Below are 22,014 nucleotides of genomic sequence, written 5' to 3'. Positions count from 1 at the left end.
AATAATCATACATTTGTTTTAGGAAAAAAATATTGTAGGGTGAGTCACAAGAATTCCTTTTCCAAGTGCCTTCCTTAGCTCAACAGTGGATTCCAGGGGATTCCAGCAAACCTGTAACTCCATAAAGGCATTGTGGACAGCCTCCGTGGTGTAAAGCAACAGTTCTCAACCTGTGGGTCGTGACCTCTTGGAGAAGTGGGAAAACCCTTTCACAGGAGTTGCCTAAGACCATCAGAAAATGCAGACTTTTTTGCATTATTATTCATAACAGTAGCAAAACTATAGTTATGAGTAGCAACAAAAATAATTTTATCTTTGTGGATCACTACAACACAAGGAACTATGTTTAAAAAGTCACCGTATTAAGAAGGTTTAGGGTCACTGGTATAAAGGTTACTGTGTCCTGGAGTAACTTATAGGTTCCATTGGAGCTCAGAATGAAATGTTAAGAGTAAATCCACTTAATTCCAGAAGTGGTGACGTGTCTGTAAACCAACTGATGTTGGAGAAGTTGGACCAAGGCTAGCCTGAGAGCCTGAGATGGAGAGAGAGAGAGAGAGAGAGAGAGAGAACAATAATGAGACACGGGAAGAGTTGGAGTAAGGTGGGAAGGATAGCAACAACATGAATACAAATCTCATATACAAAATTCTCAAAATAATTAGAAACATAGAACAGATGAACAGAGATGGAGGGGACAGACAACCAATAGCTGACACAACACAACTTGAGACCCATCCCATTGGGAGAAAGCCAACTCCTGATGCTATTAGTGATACTCTGCTATACTTGCACACAGGAACCTAGCATAACTGTCTCCTGAGAGGCGTCACCCAGCAGTGAATAGAAATAGATGCAGAGCCCCATACGCAAACATCAGGCAGAGCTCAAGGAGTCTTGTGTAAGAGTGGTGTAGAGAATTAATCAACCATAGGGACCAATGACATCACAATATTTACAGTGTCAACTAACGTGGGCCATAGGGGCTCAAAGAGACTGAACCGCCAACCAAAGAGCACACAGAGGCTGGACCTAGGCCCCCATGCACATCTGTAGTATAAGTGCAGCTTGGTCTTCATGTGGGTCCCCTAACAATTGGGGCAGGGAATGTCCCTGACTCTGTTGCCTGCCATTGGATCCCATTTCCCTACCCAGACTGCTTGGTTGGGTGTCAGTGTGAAAAAAGGTACTTAGTCCTACTGGGACTAGATATATCAGAGTGATGTGGTGCCCAAGTTGGGCTCCCTAGAATTAAAGGAGGTATTGGGGGAGGGATTTGTAAGAGCAGAACTGGGAGAAGAGAAGGAAGGCGGGTATTGGGAGGTAATAAAAATTAAAAATAATAAGTTATAGAAAGAATAATTATTTGTAAAAAGGAAAAAAACATTTTAAAAAATTCTAAAATTCAAATAAGCAAATAACATGAAGGACTGTGTTTCCTGACAGCTGGCTGGTTTCATGCCCTGCTGTTATGCCTTCCTCGTTGTGATGGACTGTGGATGTAGGAGGCAAAATAAATACTTTCTCCCCTAAGAAAGTAAAAAGGTGGAGGGTTATGGAAGGTCACCCAGCATCAACTCTGGCCTTCACATATACATACACACATGTGCATCTACACACACATGAATGCATATTTATGCATATACACACATACACAAAAGAAATTTATTCTGACAAGGCTATACTTCTTTCTCCCTCAGATAACACTGGGCCTGGGAGTATCTGGTCTAGGACCATTTCAGAACCCATAGAGAACATGACAGATTCTGTTAAGATGGCTGTCCAAGCATTTCTCAAGGCTAATCCAGATTGAAGTGCACCGAGGGCCACTCAGATCTCGAGGAGAAAGGTGTCTTAATGAGGATTTCTATTCCTGCACAAAACATCATGACCAAGAAGCAAGTTGGGGAGGAAAGGGTTTATTCAGTTACACTTCCACATTGCTGTTCATCACCAAAGGAAGTCAGGACTGGAACTCAAGCAGGTCAGGAAGCAGGAGCTGATGCAGAGGCCATAGAGGGATGTTACTTATTGGCTTGCTTCCCCTGGCTTGCTCAGCTTGCTTTTTTATAGAACCCAAGTCAACCAGTCCAGGAATGGCACCACCCACAATGGCTGGGCCCTCCCACCTTGATTACTAGTTGAGAAAATGCATTTCTCTCATTGGAGAGAATCTGGATCTCATGGAGGCATTTCCTCAATGGAGGCTCCTTTCTCTGTGATAACTCCAGCTTGTGTCAAGTTGACACATAAAACCAGCCAATACAAATGTCAATGGCTTGTGGTCCATAGAATATCAGTGCTTGCCACCTCTAGTGGGGTGTCTCCAGGCATAGGACAGAAAAGGAACCTCCAAGCTCAGCCATCAGAGTATAAAGTTAAGACCAGTGTACATCGCCATATTTCCATCAATGAACACACACAGAATCCCTCTCAATGGTTATAACATACAATGAAATGCTGTCATAAATTTCTTTCCAAGAAACAACATTTGTTGAAGACAGACATGGATGGCTTGAATGGAGTCCAGGACTGTGTTGCTATCATGCAGGGAAATTGGTACCACAGATGCTTTCAACACTCTGGGGATGAGTCTAGGTCCTTGGAGGGATTTAAGTAGCTAAAAAAGATAGTAAATATAACCCGGGTACAAGTTACCCTTATTTGTCATTAAAGGACTTTTAAGTACCTCCTAAGATGGGCCCTGGATATTATGAGAATATCAACACAGAGAATAGATTAAAAATAAGTAGAGAAATGCTTTGTGATCCCAACCTTACCCAACTGGAAGACATGTCTGAAGTGACAAGTGTCACAAACCCTTCCACATGACACTAGTGATCAAGAGCAAAGGGTAATTGTGAAGAAACATGGGACAGTATTGTGAGACGCTGTGGGAAGAGGGGATAGAAACTCATCATGATGGCTGGGAGGAGGCTCCAAGGGTCAATATTAAAGTGCTTACTAAGCCTTTGGAAGGAGATGTGACAGTGTGTACAGCAAGAACAGGTGAGAAGACAACTTGAGCAGCACAATCCTAACTACATGTGCTGTCCACCACTTTCTGTATTCGGTCCTAATAAATACCCCCACCATAGTCTCACTGGACTTCCTTTTCTTTTTCTTTTTCAATTGTTAGTATTTGAGGAGAAAAAGACAGAGCCCTCCTGCAATCTAATTAACAAGAATAAAACCACGGTCAAACAGCTTCTCAGTGAAAAACTCAGTATACATGGGGCCAAGTCTAAATACAGGACAATTGTTTGTAGCTGACAGAGATTTACCTGGGTGGCACTGCTTCCTATACAAGCTCCCTTGGTAATCAGGAAACAATGAGACTAGTGGTTACCAAGAGCCCTGGAGAAGTGGGAAGCAGGGAGTGGAAGCTGGTGGCCAAAGGTACACATGGAAGGGAAATACTTTGCCATCCACTGCACAGCCAATTGAACATAAACCAAAATAATGTATCTTATATTTCACAACTAGGAGAGGACATTTCAAATGCCCTACCATCAAAACTGATAGGTTAGCTTGATTTGATCATGCAACATTTATATTAATGCAACACTTTATATCCCATAGATGGGCAACCACAATGTGTTTATCAAACACATTACATTACAATAATTTAAGATTGAGTTTTATTTAAAAAATAACAAAAGAAAAGAGTGAAAGAAAAATCAGACATTAATGGGATAATAACTCTGTCTGACAGATGAGAAGACCCATTTGTAAAAATAAACTCCAGGCAGTTCAGGTCAGGAACAAAGGAAACCGGAATAGAATTGGACCTGATAAATAGTTCCTGTTTTCACCTTCAATTTCCAAATAACCCTTGCTGCAACAGTTCCGATAATTTCTCCAATGACTGCCTCCTGAAATCAACTAGACTTGAGGAAATGTTATTAGATGCATAAGGAACAGCTCTATTTTTCTTCATATCCTATGAACTTTCTTCCATGGCCAGAGCACTTAAGATACTTTCAGACAGGCAAGCAGAAAAGAGAACAAGGCTGGGGACAGAAAGAAATTAAGAAATAGAAAATATAAACAACTTGACTAAATGTGACTGACATTTTCTAACAACACAGAAAAAAAGAAGATATATTATATATGTTCATGTATATGTATATAAAACTATAACTCCTGTTTATGTTGTGCACTTCAACTCATTTAGGTTTAAGCAACTGTACTTTAATCCAAGATGGCACCAAACACCAGAGTAGGGTATTTACTCTCCTCTTCTGGAGATGCTGAGACCCCAATCTCTATCCAAGGGAATCCGGCTTGGTATCTCATTTTGTTCTTGTTCTCTCTCTCTCTCTTTTCCCTTTCTTAAAGCAAAGACGTTTGATAAATATCTTTATATACTAAGACTGATCATTACGGTGAAACAAGCAAAAAGTGATAAAACCTCAGTTTGCCTCTTTAAAGTCTGAGTTTACTAAGAGGCTTCATCCAGCCATCCATGAGTAACAGTGACCGTTCTTCTGTAAGTGAGGGCCAGGAGTTAAATCCATGGAGGACACTTTGCATAAGCTCTACATGGCTCTCATCTGTCCTTGAGCTCTATAAGCTCCTAAAGGGAGACTCATGATCCCCTTCAAGGGAGAATGATGTCATGTTGGCAGAGTTCTTTGAACCCACAAAGAACAAAGGCAACGCCCGAGTTGAAGACATTCTTCTCACACTATGCAAGACATAACTATCATATTTCTGTTCTGCATGTAGAAAGCTGTCCCTCTTGCCTGGCTGGCTCTACAAAGTCCTTACACAAAGCGATAGAGATCCTTCCTTTATCACCCTCTTAGGCTGAGTGCTTTACATATTCTCTCCTGCTCTTCTTTCTCCTCCCTTCGCTCCTCTCTATTCCCTCTTTCCATCTTTCTCTTTATTTCTGTTTTTTGTTTGTTTTGTGTGGGTTTTTTCTTTGTGTGTGTGTTTATTTTTTGTCTTGGCAAAGGGGAGAAGGAGAAAAGAAAGAAAGAAATACAAAGAAAACCAAGCAGTAGTCCAACCTCCGCATAGACACTTACTCATTGAAAGGGGCTGTTCTGGGAATTCAGGGAAAGAATCTGATCGAATGATACCTCCCCATGATTTCATTTGATATTCCACCAACAAGGATTTAAGCCACAAGTTCTGCCCTTAGCATGCATACTCCTTACACAGATAGCAAAGGGGTACATTTGGGCTGCAAGGAAATCTTTTGATGTTGCTGGGACTATACGATGGAGAGAATGAAAAAAATGTGTCAGAAGCAAAAGGCAAACATTGAGATTGCTATCTAGCCCTGGCTTCCCTAGAACTCACAATCCTGCTTCTGCCTCCTGAGGGCTGGCATTATAAGTCTGAGCCACCACACCTAAGTTCTCTTTATGATTTAGCAGAGTAACTATATCGTTATAATGTCAACCAAATCCATCATTCTTTTATTCTACAGATTATAGTTTATTTTCTATAAAACTAACTTGAAAAATCTTTAAAGCTACAATGGGAGTCCCAGCTCTTAGTAAAAGGGTTTCCCCAGTTGTAATGAAATCCAACCCCTAACTCTTTGATCTGTCTGTCTATTTATTCCAAACTTCTGACTCTAAGAATTCTTAAGTGGTCTTTCCTTTCTCAGATGGCAAACTCTGTCATGCCTCATAATTGAGTGGGCACTCGATAAATGAATGCTATAGTGCTCTGCAAAATAATACACTTCCTATTGGCAGCAAATCCAAGAGAAACTTCCTTAGAAGAAAGGACTGTCAGTTACCACTTAACAAGCCTGAGTTGGCTCCCATAGAAAGAGCAAGCAGAATAATAGCAACTTGCTCCCCAACAGCAGCCACATGGCTATCTGGTTGCTGCCTCCAGTCACCTGGCACACTGCTGGTCACACAGAAGGAGCTCAACAAGTCCTTGTTGTCAGATCAATTCAGAAAGGCATGGGACTAGTGATATGTAATCCATCACCTGATAGGTGGAAGCCAGCTGGGTTTCTCACAGTCTGGCTGTGCCAGTTTTTGACCTCCTGTGGTCTTTGGCTTTCTTACAGCTGACAAATTTAGCTAACTGTGAGATGCCAGGCCAAGAGCAGAATGCCCAGAGCATGGAATGGGAGGCTGTTTTGGAACTCTGGTGGGTGATTTGCTTTTGCAAGACCTGCATCCACTCTATGGATGATATCTCCTTCAAACGTTATCCCAAGATGTCCTCTATAATAACCCAGGCCAGAGCTTCATACTGGACAGGAGGGATTCAGAATTAAAACATACATCAGACTTAGTTGGGAAGTCTGAAGCTGCTGATGGGCAGACCCCATTTATAATTACTACCATTCTTAAGAAGGGCATCGGTGTTGGCATTCCCATAAACCAACCACAGAGGGCTAGTAGGCAGCAAGGATCAAAAAATAATTCTTTACATTTTTGCAAGGTCTGTTATTCCTTTCACATCATCAGAACAACAAGCATCACTCTTATTGCCAATCAGAACTTTCTTATTGATCACCTGATATATACTAGATACTATCATGAAGTGGGTACTGAGTGGGTATTAAGTAGCTAGATTAGCTAACCCACTTTCAGATTGAGAGAAAAACTGATATAAAGGAGAGCTTCAATAATGGACTAAGTTTTCACAACTAGTTAGCATCAGAGTCAGGCTTTTGAATCCCCAAAAGCCTGCCTCTACCCTCCTGTTCTTTTAACAACTGACTTACACTACCTCTCCATATTCATTCAGTGCCAATGACTTTCAGGTACCTAGTGGGTTGTCTCCAGATCCTGTGCAAAGAAAATCACCTTCTTGATCATATTTAAAATTATGCATATCAGCTCTCATCAACTCTTGACCATAAATCTTTAATGATGTACTGGCCACTCTGAATAAATAGAGAAGGCACCAATACCTTCCTCAGTTGTGTTCTTCCCTTTCTCTGGTATCTCCTCTCAATTTAAATCAACCTAATTTCCTATTATTTCAAACAACTTGCTAATCCTAAATCAAAGCAGTTTCCGTATCTGGCCTTTTTTCTAGTTAGATAAGCCACTTGTGCTCAATATTTGAACTCCAGAATATATATATATATATATATATATATATATATATATATATATATATATATAAAACAATAAAGATGTTTGGATAACACCCTCCCAAAGAGCTTGGGAGGTGACATGTCTATTTTTCATGGAACACTAGCTGCAATGTCACACGAACCACACACGTAGCCAAGTAAGAAAACATAAGGAATATCACTGCTGCCCATGTGCAGATCTTGTAAAAGTTCACAAAATAAAATTATTGTGATAGAACTGCACACATGTTGGCACAATGACCAAAGGAGCTCTGGTCTTAGCCTACTTATAACATTAGTTGGAAATAAACATCTGTCCAACCAAGAGAAAGCTCAAAACTAAGCACTTGAGCCTCTGCACAACTCAAGCAACTTCAGGGATGTGCTTAGGGCTTAAGTCTTGAAGGATATACCTGGAGAATGCCTTGGGCTAACTGGTGAAGGCCCTGAACCAGCTTTGTAGTTGAGGAAGTTCTGCAGGTAGGTTTAGGAGTGATTCTCAAAGCACATTTCCTGACCAACAGCATCAATAGTCTTGGGAAATAGGTTAAAAACTCAGAACCTTCAGTAGCACCCTGGACCTTTTCAGGCACAAACTCTCAGGGTACACTATTGACACTGGCCTTTCAAGTGAGACTCTGATATAAACCAGCAGGCCCTACCCACACAGCCTAGAGAGGTGAAACCTGTGGGATTCTCTGGCCTCTCACACAATTAAAAAGGATAGCAGGAGATGTCTGGGTGTAAGCACCAGAATACATCAGGAAGGGTCAGCTCTGTTTACTTCTGACTTGCTAAGGCTTCAGTGATCAGCAGGACAATTAGCCAGTTGGTCTGAAGATGACTTTCTAGTCCTATGCGTACTTATCTAGGAACTCTGAAGAGAGGGAAATGACAGAAGAGCACGAACTTCCAAGTTTTCTGTAGGTCCTGACCTGATTTCAGAAAAATTGGATAAATAATTTTACATAGTTTTCACAAAAATAATATTCTACTTCTCAAACAAAACACATTGGAGTCATTTCCTAAATATAGTTTATATGTTAAGTAATTTGTTTATTGAGAACTTTTTAGGTGTATACAGTGAAATATAGTAATCTCTGCCTCCCAGATCACTGAAATTGAGGTATGCATACAGATTTTTTATGGCCCCATTATAACAGGATTTCTGAGGATGAGGTTGAGTCTCTGTGCTGAGAGCAACAATTTTTCTTTCTGATCTTTAATATACTCCATCACCACCCGTGTCTCTTGGGTTTCCTTCTTCAATATTATTCTGACCTACCTTGCACCACTGGAGAGTCATCTTTTGAAACAAAACTGGATGACTAACCTCTGATCAAATTCTATTTTCAACCCTCCCTGTGCTTCCTAGTAAATGCCAAAGACTTAGGGTGAGTCCCCAAGCCACACTAATCTAGTCCCCATCTCTTTCTTTAGCCCTGCTTCCCACTGTTCCATCCTTGAGCCCATTCTGAACTCATCACACTGCCTTGGACACATGGGGATTATGGTGGTTTGTATATGCTTGGCCAAGGGAGTGGCACTATTAGGAGATGTGGCTTGGAGTAGACGTGGCCATATTGGTGTAGGTATGTCACTGTTGTCCTAGTTGCCTGGAAGCCAGTCTTCTCCTAGCAGTCTTCAGATGAACATGTAGAACTCTCAGCTCTGCCTGCACAGTGCCTGCCTGGATGCTGCCATTTTACCGTCTTGATGATAATGGACTGAACCTCTGAAACTGTAAGCCAGCCCCAATTAAATGTTATCCTTATAAGAGTTGTCTTGGTCATGGTATCCGTTCACAGCAGTAGAACCCGAACTAAGACAGGGCTCTTGTGCCTTGGATTCCTCACAACCTAAGCCCTTCCTTCCCTCTTTCCAGTGTAGCAGTTAATACCAGGTTTCATTGTGCGCAAACGCTCAGTAGATTAAGCCAACATGGATTGTTTTCTCACTCTATGTCACTGGTTGGCAAGTCTTTCCCTAACAGGACAAACAGTAAATACTTTAGACTTTGTGAGTAACATGGTCTCTGATATGTGAGTATATGTATTCCAACCTTTAAAATGTATATAAAAACCCTCATATTCATAGACATTTATAGAGATGTGTGTATGGCTACTCATACAAGTCCATCAGAAACCTGGGCTAATGGCACAGCCACTTTTTGAATGCCTCCTGTTGCCAGGGAGATTAAAAGAGTCTCACACAAGCAAATAAATGTCTGGGTCTGGACGTGATGCGCTTGTAACTTCTTTCCTTTAATTAGCGAAAGTTAATCTCTTAGCCCAGCGAATGATAAAGAGGCTGAGGCAGACTGTAACTTACTGAGTGAAAGATACTGACCTATCAGCTCAAGTCAAGCACCTGAGGAAGACTTTTCTTACATCATGCAGCTAGCTGGGTTTTCCCTGTAATCCTATTCATTCATTCATTCATTCATTCATTCATTCATTCATTCCTTTGTTCATTCATTCAGCCTTGTGATGCTTCAGGTGGAATGCACAACTGTATACTAGGCAAGCCATCCTAGTAACAGCCACAGCCCCATCTCTGTATTCTACAGCATCTCAAACAACTTTGGACTACAGTGCTGTATGTAAAACACTGCTGTAATTTTCAACAAGTCTCTCTTACTCTGACCAGCTCCCATGACCTCCTCAGCTAAGTGTCCAAGGCTGTTGCCTTCCATAGCATAGCACCCAGCACTGCTCACTGTGTGTTGTTTGGACACACTAACTCCCTCGGTGGATTGTGGGAGTAAATAGTACTGCTCACACAGTTACCTGAGGGCCTCTGTTAGTTTCCCGATGCTATCTACTTGCGATTCATTTATTCTTTTAGTTATCAGTTACTCTCTAGATTAATCACATGCATGCCTTCTTTGTAACTTCTTTCAGCCAATAATGAACTGATTTGAGAGCAAGAGAGAGCTGGTTCTTGAAGTCACAGAAGATTTTGAGTATCCTGTGGGTTGTTTGTTTTTGGTTTACAGGTCAGAAGAGTGGCACAGAAGAGGGCGTGGTTCGGTTTTGTCGTTTGAAGTTGCAGAGGCAGAGTCAAAAGATAGACCAGACTGAGTAAAGAGCTGTAACTTACCAACAGTTTATTTATGCTATGGAGCATAATACACGTTTGTCAAAGATAAGTCTTATCGTACCATATCAGTGTTTCCCGTGTAGTGTACATTTCTCTAGTAAAACATTGAAGACAGGCACGTAATGTCGCTCATAGTGACTTCATAGTGACTTCACCCATGCCCCCCCCCCCCATTTCACCAGCTGTAAAGTGATTATGAGCTTTTGAGCCCCAGAGGTGTGAAAGTTAGACCGTCCCCCTCAGACTTGGTCTGCGGGGGGGTGAGTACGAGCTCTGAGCACCTGCACTGTAAAATGCCAGGGACCTCGTTTCCCATGCAGTTTGAGGCCATCGGCTACCCTCTGGTCATACACAACAGCATCCACATTGAACAGCTTTGAAAGATGCCATCTGCATGTGGGCTTATCAATCACAATGAGGTTAAATTACACGGACCAAAAAAAAAAAAAAAAAAAAAAAAAAAAGTGTTCTGGCTGAGAATTACCCTCAGGGTGTCCTGGGTACAGAAAGTTTCCTAATAAACATCTCTCCCAGTAGTCTGCCACTGAGAACTAACTCCTCAGGAGAACAAGGAAAGCTAGGGCATGGAATCTGAAATCTGTCAACTTTGATCAGTTCGAGGTACAGCAACTTACACAGCAGAAGTGTGTGCACACCACATTAACAGGTGAATCTTTCCACTCTGCTTAGACCAGAGCACGGAAGGCTTCTCAACCAGGGCGGCCTGTTCAAGAAAACTGAAGTACAGTAAAAACAAATTATAGACTTAGGTCCTGTCTGGTACCCATCTCTCCCCGATCTATCCTTTCGGGGAGGGTTGACTTTACTTCCTTCTTTCCCTCCGCAACACTTATAATTGAACGTTACAAAGTATACTGAGAATAAATCTACCGGGGCCCTCTTCCTCCAACCAGAAAAAGGTTAAGTTTTTAATTACAGGCCCTCAAACTATCATTTTGTGCAATTAGCAATTAACTATAATCGTTGATGAGAAAATGCAGAGATGCGCTAGCAATTTCCCTCCTCCCCATCCCAGACTGGGTTATTTTAGTCTTGTTCTATTACAGATGACAAGCCACAACCGCGGGAGCGCTCTTGTTCTTTCTCTCTCTCTTTCACACACTCTTACTTAAAGCCACATCTAATTCTTAACAAAATGGCATCTCAGCTTGCCATTGAGATGGGACTCCGAACCCCACAGCAGAACACCGGAGCATTCGCACCCCTCCTCTTCATCACTTTCAGGTTGGAAAGAGGAGTCCCCCCTGAAGATGCAAGCTACCGACCTCACAACATCAGCCCTTCCTAGGGGCTCAGGAGAGGTGGGGGAGAGGGTTCCTGGCTGCCCCCAGACCCCTCAACTGCCAACCCCATCAAGCCTGGAGGCGGTGGCAACAGCAGCAATAGTTGCATCAGCGCTCTTAGCCAAGGCGCCAGGAGGGTACAGTAGCGACTGTAGGGAGCTAGGGAGCGCACAGCTGCTGCGGTCGCAGGTTCCCTGGATCAGGAAATTAGGACAGGCACCCGGGATTGGAGGTGAGGACGGTGCACGAGCCAACCAGCGGCCGCCCCGGGTCCCCCGTGAGCCCGGGGCCGACGCTCAGAGCAGTTGAGCCCCTGGAGCCGTCCGGATGGCGGCGGCGACAGCCCCAGCCCCAGCCACTCACGCACGCACATTGCCACTTGCCCCCGCAACCTCCTCACGGCGCGTGGGAGAGCAGTGCGTGTCGGAGCTGCAGGGCTGAGCTCCCCCGCTGGGGTCCCCGCGCCGCTCGGCCGCGCTCCTGCCGCCGCCCGAGTGGGTGCCCCCAGACCGCTCACTCGAGCTGTCCCCGGCGGCGAACGGGCTCCCCGCCCCCTCCTCCCGCGCCGTTCCCTCCCCCTATCCCTCCCCTTCTCTGCAACGCCTGCATTATTTTCTGCCCGCAGGGTCCGCGCGCACACCGCGGACGCGGCGGGGGAGGTGACCGGGTGGGTGGCTGGGTGGGTGGCTGGCGAGGAGTAGAGCGTGCAAGTTGCAGAGAAGGGGTGTCCGCTCCTTGCGTGCTCTCCGTGCTCCCGGCTCCTCACTCCTTCCCCCTCCTCCTCACCTCCTCCCTCCCCGCCCCCACCTCCTTCCTCCTCTCCGAAGGGCTGGTAACTTGTTGTGCGGAGCGAACGGCGACAACGACGGCGCGACGGAGGCACCATCCGGGCGGGCAGCATGGGCACGTCCGCGCGCTGGGCGCTGTGGCTGCTGCTCGCGCTGTGCTGGGCGCCCCGGGACAGCGGCGCCACTGCAAGCGGTGAGTGGGGACGCGCCCCTCCACACTCGGCCCGAAACAAGCTGGGGCTTCCGCGATCGCTGCGTTTTGGGGGACCCCGGGGTTCCTCTTGCCCATCCCCTCCTAGCAGACGCCTCTCCACGCTCCTCTCCTGCCTCCCCTCCCCACCCGGGTGGCGTCTCTGAGCTGTCAGCGCCGAGGCTACTGGGAGCTGGGCCCGGGGGACTGTGGGGTTTAGGGTGTCCTAAAGCGTCCCTTGAACTTGTTGTTACCCTTCTGTGTCCCCCTTCTTTCCAGAGCCTCTGTTTTACATGGTTTTCAACCCCCATTGACAAGGGCTAGGAGATGTGGGCTTTGGAGCCACTGAACAATGGTTCTGCCTCCTCTGCCAGGCGGGCTGTTAGGACCGTGGCAGAGCTTGGGGCCTGGAAACCCGGGTGCGCCCCTCCGACTTAAGCAGGGTTGAGAGCGCGCGGTGGGTGAGGGTGGGCGTCTCCGAGGTCACCGGGCGCCAGGTGCCGGCCGAGCCTGTAGTGCTCTCGCCGCCGTGAGCAGGCGCACGTTCGGTGGGCGGCAGCCTGGAGGCCGAGCCATGTCAAGTGCGCAGCCTGCGCCCGGGACTGCGACTCCCCAGGCGCCGGGTCGTCTCTCAGCCTCCAAGTGTGGCTTTCAACTGGACTGTCCTCCGAGTGCTTTTCTTTCTCCCTTCCCCGGGGATTCTGCAGCTACTGCAGGGTTTCAAAACCTCTGGGGTCTCTGAGATAACTGAACGGGGGAGGGGAGTGGGATCAAGACTTAATCAGGTTACTTTGCTGAGCCTCGCTCTGGGTAACACTTTCCTTCCCCCAGAGAAACTGAGTCCCAGTGTAGTGACTGTAATTAGCCGTCCCCCCCCCCACACACACACACACAATAAGATCGGAAGGTGTGGTGCTAAAACTGAAGTGTGACTATAGCTTGGGGAGGGCGGGGGTGACTCCAGTCGAGTCCCCGGGAGTGGGCCCACTGGCTTTGGAGACCCGTGCTTTCAGCACCTCATCTTGGGTCACACAACTTTCCAGAGCAGGTAATAAAACGCCTTCCTAACAAGGTCCGGTCTGCTCTTTGGCGGGCCACTGAAGAGATCTTTAGAGGTCTTAAGAGGTGACACCAAAGTGCTTGCCTGTCAACCAGCTCTAGGCAGAATGCTGTCCCAGATCTAAATAGTCCACAATCCCCATCTCCCGTCGCTGGGTTGCTTAGAAGGCCGGCTTGCGTGAGGTCACGTGTGTCCTGGAGTGAAAGCGAACTTTCAAGTGTGTGGTCAAGCAGTCTGTCGAGCTACGCTGGGCTGTTTAAGTCCCCCAGCGCCCCTGGGCCTTTGGTTCCGCTGTCCGGAGCGTGAGAAGCTGGGCAGGGCTTTTCTAACCCGTGCGATTGGCTGGTAGCTGGATTGCGTTTAGCTTGGTCACGTGTCTTCGCGGAGTTAATTGAGCTGCCCCAGCTGGGTTACCTTTAAGATCTGCCGGGCTCTGAGGGTCGCTCCCTCTGGAGTTTTCTCCACCTGCACTCTGAAAGGGGCCCATGTATAGTGACGGCTAGAATCCTACGTGTGACAAGCCTATGCGCCCAGAGAAGCCCTGCTTAACCGAACATTTCAGACGCTGACATTAATCATTAATGGATGAGTAATATTAACTTATTAAACCATCTCTCAGAAGAGTGACTTGACTCGCGTTATATATTTTGTAATATTTCAATACACGAATGTATAAAATCCATTGTTGACTGTGATCCAGGGAGGTGGGAGAAAGGAGTCACTTTAGCTGCAGAACCTTTTCTAGTCTTGGAATTTTTTTAAGTGCTAACTTTCCATCAGATGCTGTTTTCTATGGCATGGTAGGAAGCGCCCAGCCTGCTGCAAAGAGCTAGTCAAACATCGGAAGTCATTCAGCCGGGATCAGGAAAGTGGAGATAACCTTTGTTCCTCCTTCACTGCAAGTGGAATATGGTGGTGCTGCAAAAGTAGAAGAGAGAAGCAGGCACGAACCTAAATAGTCAGAGTGGGAGAAGCAGTTCTTTCTGAGCTGCAGCAAACTTGGAGCTGGTTGAAGCAGGTAGTAACCATAAGTGAACCCAGAAAGTCGTGTCCTAAGTTCAAAGTCTCAAAACATTCAGACTGATGTTTCTGTCCCTGATCTTCTATGCTTACTCTTTTGGTCCAACCCTTCCCTCTGCCCCCCCCCCCCGGAAAAAAACACATCAACACACACACACACACACACACACACACACACACACACAGAGGTTGCTCCAAACTATCTGACACAGGGCAGGCATGTGTGCACAGAGTTTCTGCAAACAACCGAAATGAGGCTAACAAGGGACATTAACAGAAGAGGAAATGTATAGTAAATATTTTCTAGTCTCCGACAGCACATTAAGAGGCTCTCAGTGGATATAAGATGGAGATGAGCTTGTTCCCATGTCAGCCTCTGCCTCTGGTCCTGGTCCTGACTGACTTAATTTGACCTTGCTTTGGAAAGCCACTGGCCAGTGTTAGCCTACAAGACATTATTAAGCCACCACAGAGCCAAAGTGGGCCTGAAATAAGCCTCTCACATATAGACCTGGCTTACAAGGGAGATTCAGAAAGCTAAGTCATCTTTCCTTCACATGACAGGTGATAGGGTCATCTCACTTGAGATGATCTCAAGAGATGATCACCCAGGATGATTTCCCCCAGACCACAGCCAGCAGATGGCTTTCAAGGAAAACAGAAGCCCTCCTTTGGAGGTTATGAGTAAAATGTACTTATTAAAAAGGAAGACTCTAAGGCTGTTTCCCCTCCTAGCTGAGGAAGGGATAATCTGAGGGCTTTTTTCTGAGGCCTCCAAGGCATACTATAACCCAGATATTGCCTGATTTTGTAAGCGAAGACTGGCTCAATATGTGTCCTATATGAATCTGAATCTCTGTGCTGAGCTTCAGGGTTGGTTTGCAATCGCATGTAACATGTGCTGTAAACGTGGTTAATTCAAGCTAGTTAGACATGCTAACTGTGGTATAGCTATGTGAGAAAGCCCCTTAAACTTTTTTTTTAAGAGTTTAAGGTAGAGAAAGAACGCTGGATGATTTGGGCCTGTTAGTCACTTTTAGGCTCTGTATTAGAACAATGGAAGAAAGAAACCACTCTTTAGCGGGAGAATAAGCATAGAGATCTTCCAGAAGTGTTTCAGTTTTTGTGCAGGGACCTTTCACCAGCTTTCTGTAGTCGAGATGCTCCACTCAGCTTTGTGTGGTATTGATGTGCCATGGGGAGTGGTGAGGGGATGCCTGAGCCAGCGCTTAAGAAGTACATTTAAGGCAAGGAGCTACAACTTGGAAGGGTTAGGTACTCACCAGAATGGCCAGTTATGCCATCAACTTGGGGCATCTGGGTTGGCAATTGACCAGTAGTCTTTGGGTGCCCCAAAACAGTTTTGCCATGGAGGTGAGAGAGTGGGGATGCTCAGTTTGCAAGGAAGTGGTGATTGACATTTGAGAGTTCATATATTATAACCACACTTCCTGTAGAGACTGTTAGTGTATACTGTCCTAGTCTCTATACCTGCCTCTGGGCTTGAGTTTTTCTAAGAATGCTTTCTCAAGATCTACATTATTAACTGGCAAGAAGGTTGGTTACCAGGCATGTTATAAATTGAAGCCAGTCTCCTTGATACATCTGTTCAGGATCACTTGATTTCAGGCCAGCCAGAAAGCTGGCCTCTGGGTGCCATTTTTATGTGGGAAGTCAAACCAGGAAATTCGAGATCCAAAAAGAGGTGAGCATAGAAGCTGTAAGTGGAGTGGGCGAAGGTGGTGCTTCTTAATCAGACACAGACATCAGCTGAAGATGTCCTGGGAGCTCCCACATGCTGCTTTGAGCATAGCTCAGAATGTTTCCCTGAAATGACCAGAGACTTAGACTTCAATATGCCAAAGCCAGAAGGGATTTTAATCTCTACTACATGGTCCCACAAAGTTGAGTATTGAAACAGTAGTGGTTATGACCAGTGTTCCCCCAAAACAATAGCATATCAAAGGTAAGACTCTGGTCTGACACACCAACCTCCTAGCCTGCCCAGATCTTCCATGTGCTTTAGATTCTCTCTCATGTAGAAATGTGGCTGACTCGCTAATTAGGGCAGTCATGTGTGCAGCATGTCTTTTTTTTTTTTTTTTTTTTTTTTTTTTTTTTTTTAATAACTTGCCACATGGATAGGATGAAAGTACTCTCATGGGCACAGAAAGCAGGTACCTTTATAACTTTATCCTTCAAATGATTCTACCAGGCAAAACTTCATTGAGCAGGTCACACTTCGTTTCAAGTTTAGAAAAGCTGAGAAAATATTTTGACAAAAGTCTATAATGCAGAACAACTTGGCAGGTTAATTCATTAACCCAACTAATGCATTCATGGCCATTGACTAGGACTGAGCAAATCTTTGGATGCTGGGTGATAAATCCTCAGTGCACTGGCTTTGGGAAAGGCATGAAAACTTTTGGGAAATGAGCCAGATCTCCCTTGGTTCTGGGGAAAGAATTTAAAGACCCACAGGGGCACAGAGGGCCTTCATGAAAAAGTGTATCCGAACCCTGCCTCTGGTGGGGAACAGGATGGAATCATATGGACAAATGGAACCAAAGTATCAGTGAGAGTGGTTGAAAACAGGGGAGACAAGGAAAGCCCTTTAGAGCTGTTAGCTCAGCTGCTGTAGCCAGGGCAGATGGCGGGTGATGACTGAGAGGAAGAAGTCAGGAGAAGCTGGTAGGGAACTGAGACTCAATTCTGGAGTCAGTGGGGAGCCAGGAAATGATTCTATCCTTGGCCCTTCTGGATATTCAACGTGGCTTAACTCACTCTCTTAATTTGGATAGAGAATGCCACAGCCTGGAGGCAAAGGGAAGGGCGACTTAAATTTAGATCAAGTGAGAAATGAGGGGTTAGCCATGGCCAAGATTTGATGGCCCAAGGACAGGGGAGAAGAATCCCAGCTCCCTCTGGGCCAGTGAACTAGACTGAGTGTCAACTGAATATAGGACTCAGAAGAGAAGAAGGTGGGTTTGGGATCAAGCTGCTTTACATTGCATGTCTGGTAAGCCATCCAGATGAATGTTTCTCCTATCATGTGCTCAAACCCTGTACTGGGGTTGTCATCAACATGTCTGTTATAAAAGTTTTATTTATCTCCTATCTCCACCCAGTGACAGACATGAGGGCTTATGGGGGATTAACAGTATATTCAGTATTGAATTTCACATACAACCTTGGAAACAAAGTCTCTGCAATGATATGTTGCCTTCGTAACTTCTTGATCTTCATGCTGATGCCCCTTGGGCTGTTCTCCATCCCCAGGCAGATGAGGTACAGAGCCTTTACAATGAATTGGTCAATGTACACTAATCAAGAAAATCAAGAGACTTAGTCCTAGGAAAAGCTACAGGGGGAATTCTTTATTTAAAAGGCTACAATGGGAATAGAAAAACAGGCCCTATCTCAACTAAAAAGCTATCCTGTACAGTTTCCTTCCTGAGAAGAAAAACCGCTTCCTTGATAGATTTAAGCAGGCCGTACTAGGCAAATTCTAAGCAAATGAAATATTCAAGAATTATGCAGTCCTGAGTTGGTAACTGTCCTTTACCTGCTTGGTAGGTAGCACAAAGAAACTGAGTTCAGATCTTAGGTCAGCCCAGAGTAATCCTGGGCAAGCCATCATATTTTTGTTTTCCAAAACTATGAAGAGGGAGAAGGGGAAAGGGACACTTCAAACTAAGGATAGAAGACAAGAGAAGCCTTAGAGCAGCAACTGGCCAACAATAAAAAGCATTTGGCTGTATCTAGGATTCTAAGACAGTCCCATCAGGTGTAAATGGAACAGAACAAAATAACTTGGGACAACTGAACTGTAAAATTTATTTACTCTGTATCTCAGGGCCTCTTCCTGGGAACCTTGCTGTAGAATTTGCTGCTGATAGCCTCTCATTCCTGTAGGAAAACTTTTTTTTTTTTTTTTTTGCTGACTCAGAAGTCTGCTTGTCCTAAAAGGAGTTTTCACCTATGAATAGAAGGATTGGCATTAAATTAGCAAGCAGTAGAGATAAAGTAGACTAAAAATAAATGCCCTTGGTGGCCCTAGAAGTGCCAAAGGAAAGGACTGAAGAAAGACCAGTAGATGCTAGCACCCTTCCTTCCGCGTCAGCCAGTCAAGTGAATGCTGGTCCTGGCAGAGCTTGTCAACTCTCTACCCCTACAGACTCAGGTTCTTGCTGAGCCTAATACTCTGATGTCTGGAATACTCAATATTCCAGGCATTCAAGCAAGGGGACTCCTGCCAATGTTACTCAAAGCCTACGGGAAAATCTGTGGCCCATCTTGAAAGCCAGCTAGGCTATTCACTGTAAGGCCCATGCAGTGCTTTATTGCTTTAATATGCTGGTTTTCCATGTTAACCCTTGCAGAACCAATTAGACAGTGGCAAGCTTGACTTCCCTGTGCGCTCAAGCCCCTACACCTGAGGTTCATGGACCGCTGATTGCGGGGTGGAAGTGAGTGAGTGTGTGTGAAGTGTTTAGGTGAGCAAACCTCCTGAGACATAGATACCTTCTGAAGCCTGGAGCCACCTATACAAGTGACAACAGAAGCATTTGGGGGGATGTAGCTATCACTAATCTACCTAATAGCCACATGAGTGGGTAGACACCAGCAAACCCGAATCTCTGAGCTCAAAAGTGTTCCTGTTCAATATTAGAGCTAGAAAGAGACTTAGAGAGTTTGATCTCTTCATGGAAGAGGAGGAGCCTTTTCATATTCCTAAATGAATACCAAGAGAGTCTTTCTCATTTGCAATGGAAGTAGAGCTCCAGGCTCCATTCCTCTCCACTCTAGCCCACCCCACCCCCATTCCTTTAACCCCAAGCTATTTCCTGAGAGCACAGCAGCTTTAAGGAACCAGCTGAAAACTGTATTTTACTTCCAGCTACCCACCTTTCAGAACAAGACAGGTGTAGGAATCCCTAGCATTTCTACTCCCAAGGTTATTTATGGTGTTCCGTGGCTTCAGCTTGGTTTAACAATGAAAAGAAACCTGGCGGTGGACGATTTCATGCCAGTCTGTCCCCTCTGTGTCCTGTAAAAGTGAACTTGAGATTTAACGTTCATGGGTGAAAATAGACTACAGGTCTACAATCCTATAATCCCCAAAGCTTTGAGAACCAAAAGCTTCTTAATTCATGTGGCGCTTTCAATTCTGGACCTCCGCATAGTGGTGGTCCCAGCGGAGCATCCAAATAGAAAGGTAGAATCTTTTTGGAACCTGCGGAGAAAATCTCTAGTGTCCCAGGAGGGTGGCTGGGGTCTCTGTGTTCAATTTAGTGTCTGAGCTCTCCCTGCTGTGCATGAACACAGAGAACTAACTGGAAGCAAGGAGTTCTTCCTACTTAGCAGCAACCTCCTAAAGTGCAACAGGGAACTGGACCTCTGAGAGGCATGTGTGACCATAAAGCCCAGAGTCTTTGATTCTCTTTAGAGGGCTTTTTATCCTGGCTGGCTCCCCATCATTCTTTTCTCCATCATCTTTTAGACAAGTGGCAGTGTTTGGGTAACCCCTGTCCTCCTTATGTACATTCTTCCTCTTTGCTAATGGGGTGTCACGTGTGTCATGGTAACATAAAACTTTCTGGTAAGCCTTCGTGACATAGACACATGTAAGAAAAAGCAAGCTAGACAGTAGAGCCCTTTAGGATGTTGGAATGAGCAGATGAAAATTCTTATGTCTGTTATAACCCTGTTTTGAGCCAAACCTCCAGGGATTTTAACATAACCTATTACGGTTGATCACTTGTGTATTACAACTAAATCCAGAGTCCAGAACGACCAGGAACTGTATATTAGCTTTATCGTGCTATACACTGGCCTTCTAGCTCCAAGACAACTTTAGGGTCTACAAAATCCATCACACAAGCCTCATTTTTGAGGAAGTTCTCTCCCACAAACCTAATTCTGAGGCAAAAAAAAAAAAAAAAAAAAAAAAAATTCCCCCAAGTCTCTCATGAAGTCTGATGGCATGGTTATCATTTTTTTCCAAGTCTCTCATGAAGTCTGATGGCATGGTTATCATTTTTTTCCAAGTCTCTCTTGAAGTCTGATGGCATGGTTAACATTTTTTCCAAGACTCTCTTGAAGTCTGATGGCACAGTTATCATGATCACTACGCAGATCTCAATGTTAATGTTTTTGGCTTATTCTGAATGAAGTGAATTTGGCTCTTCAGAACAAAAGCCTTGAATGTGGCTCTTCACCTTTACCGTATCCTAACTGCAGGGAGTAGTTTTAATAAGTTTATAAGTTTGTTTCATTCTATATTCTGAGTGTAAATTCCTTTTCTTCTAATAAAGTCCTCTGAGCAGATTCCTGCCATTCCTGAATAAGCTTTAAGGTTATAGAGCTATAGCCAAGGGCCCCAGAAGGAGGAAGGAGGCAGGAGGGCAGGTGAGAGGAGGAGACTGCCAGGTACCTCACACTTGGGTTTCTTGGTTTTCAAACAAACAACTGGTGCTCGCCTGTTGATTCCCTTTGTAACTCCCTGGTATTGTTTTTTTTTTTAATTTGATAAAATATTTTTAGGATGAATAAACATTATGAAATGGTGGTAGGAAATATCATCAAGTTATAGTGCTCAGTTGCCAAGTTCTATCTTGCTAAACATTTAAGAGCAGAAAGGTCCATATAGTTTTAAACAGCAATATACATATAGTACGGGAAGGTAGCCACACCCTGGTGTTAATCTTGTCTTGGGCTGAATTTTAATCTCTTTGGGAATTAGCCACAATGTGCAGAATTCTGACAGCAGGGTGTAGTTGACATTAGGGAGACCAGCTAGAGCATTGTGCTTTTCACACAAGTGTTCCAGTCTGTGCTTGCCTCTGCCCTCTCTGTTTCTATGCCAGCATGCCCCAGCTGCAAATGCAGAGAGGTGGCAGGAAATCTGAAGGCTTTATGCTTGGAACCACCCTCCCCCAGCAAATCTGCATGCACCCTGGGACACATGCTGGGTTTTGTAAGTCTATGCAGTGTGTTTAAGAGAGACCTTTGAGGGACAAGAGCTGCACCTTTTACTGCAATGCTATCTGGCCTTGCAGAAGGATAGAAGTGTTAATGATTAAACTACCTGAACATTCACTGTCCTGGCCATGGAGTACCGCCGTGAAAATCTTCGTTCACACCTCTCTAAAGGACATGTCCATAATGAGCTGAAAGCACTGTGGCTCTAGCTTTCTCTTCTTTTCTCTCGTCCCTGAGCTAGATGTGGCACCCCATTGCTTCCTAACCATGCTTTCTGGATGCCTTTGACTTGGTTTTGGAGCTGGCTTGTAAACGTGTTTCCCAAGAGTCCTCAGTTTCTAAGACACCCAACCATTATCAGTCCATTGTTTCTGCTTGCCAGGCTCACACATTGTTTGCTCTTTGCTGGTGATAGCAGAGTCACTCCTGAGTAAAGCTATGGCTGTGGCCAGGAAACGTTATGAAAGGATTAGGATGGTCTGCATGTTGGTGGTCACACA

The 22,014-nt window shown here is 44.9% G+C and overlaps 1 protein-coding gene across 2 annotated transcripts in view; it reads left to right on the top strand.

Moving 5' to 3' along the window:
* The first annotated feature begins 11,683 nt into the window (after positions 1–11,683).
* Positions 11,684–22,014, top strand: part of VLDLR (very low density lipoprotein receptor) — a 35,963-nt gene continuing 25,632 nt past the window's right edge. The window contains exons 1-2 of one of the 2 annotated variants that reach the window (XM_080912418.1): positions 11,684–11,704; positions 12,300–12,453. In XM_080912418.1, coding sequence (XP_080768544.1) covers positions 12,372–12,453 — 82 coding nt within the window. In that variant the 5' untranslated portion in view covers positions 11,684–11,704; positions 12,300–12,371. Of the gene's footprint in view, positions 11,705–11,759; positions 12,454–22,014 lie in introns of those variants that run through there. The other variant, XM_080912419.1, reaches the window with a different exon arrangement.

The sequence above is a fragment of the Micromys minutus genome, assembly GCF_963924665.1.
Source record: "Micromys minutus genome assembly, chromosome: 2".
NCBI lineage: Eukaryota > Metazoa > Chordata > Mammalia > Rodentia > Muridae > Micromys > Micromys minutus.
The sequence above is the reverse complement of the archived record's forward strand: the minus strand, read 5'-3'. Positions and strand labels throughout refer to the sequence as shown.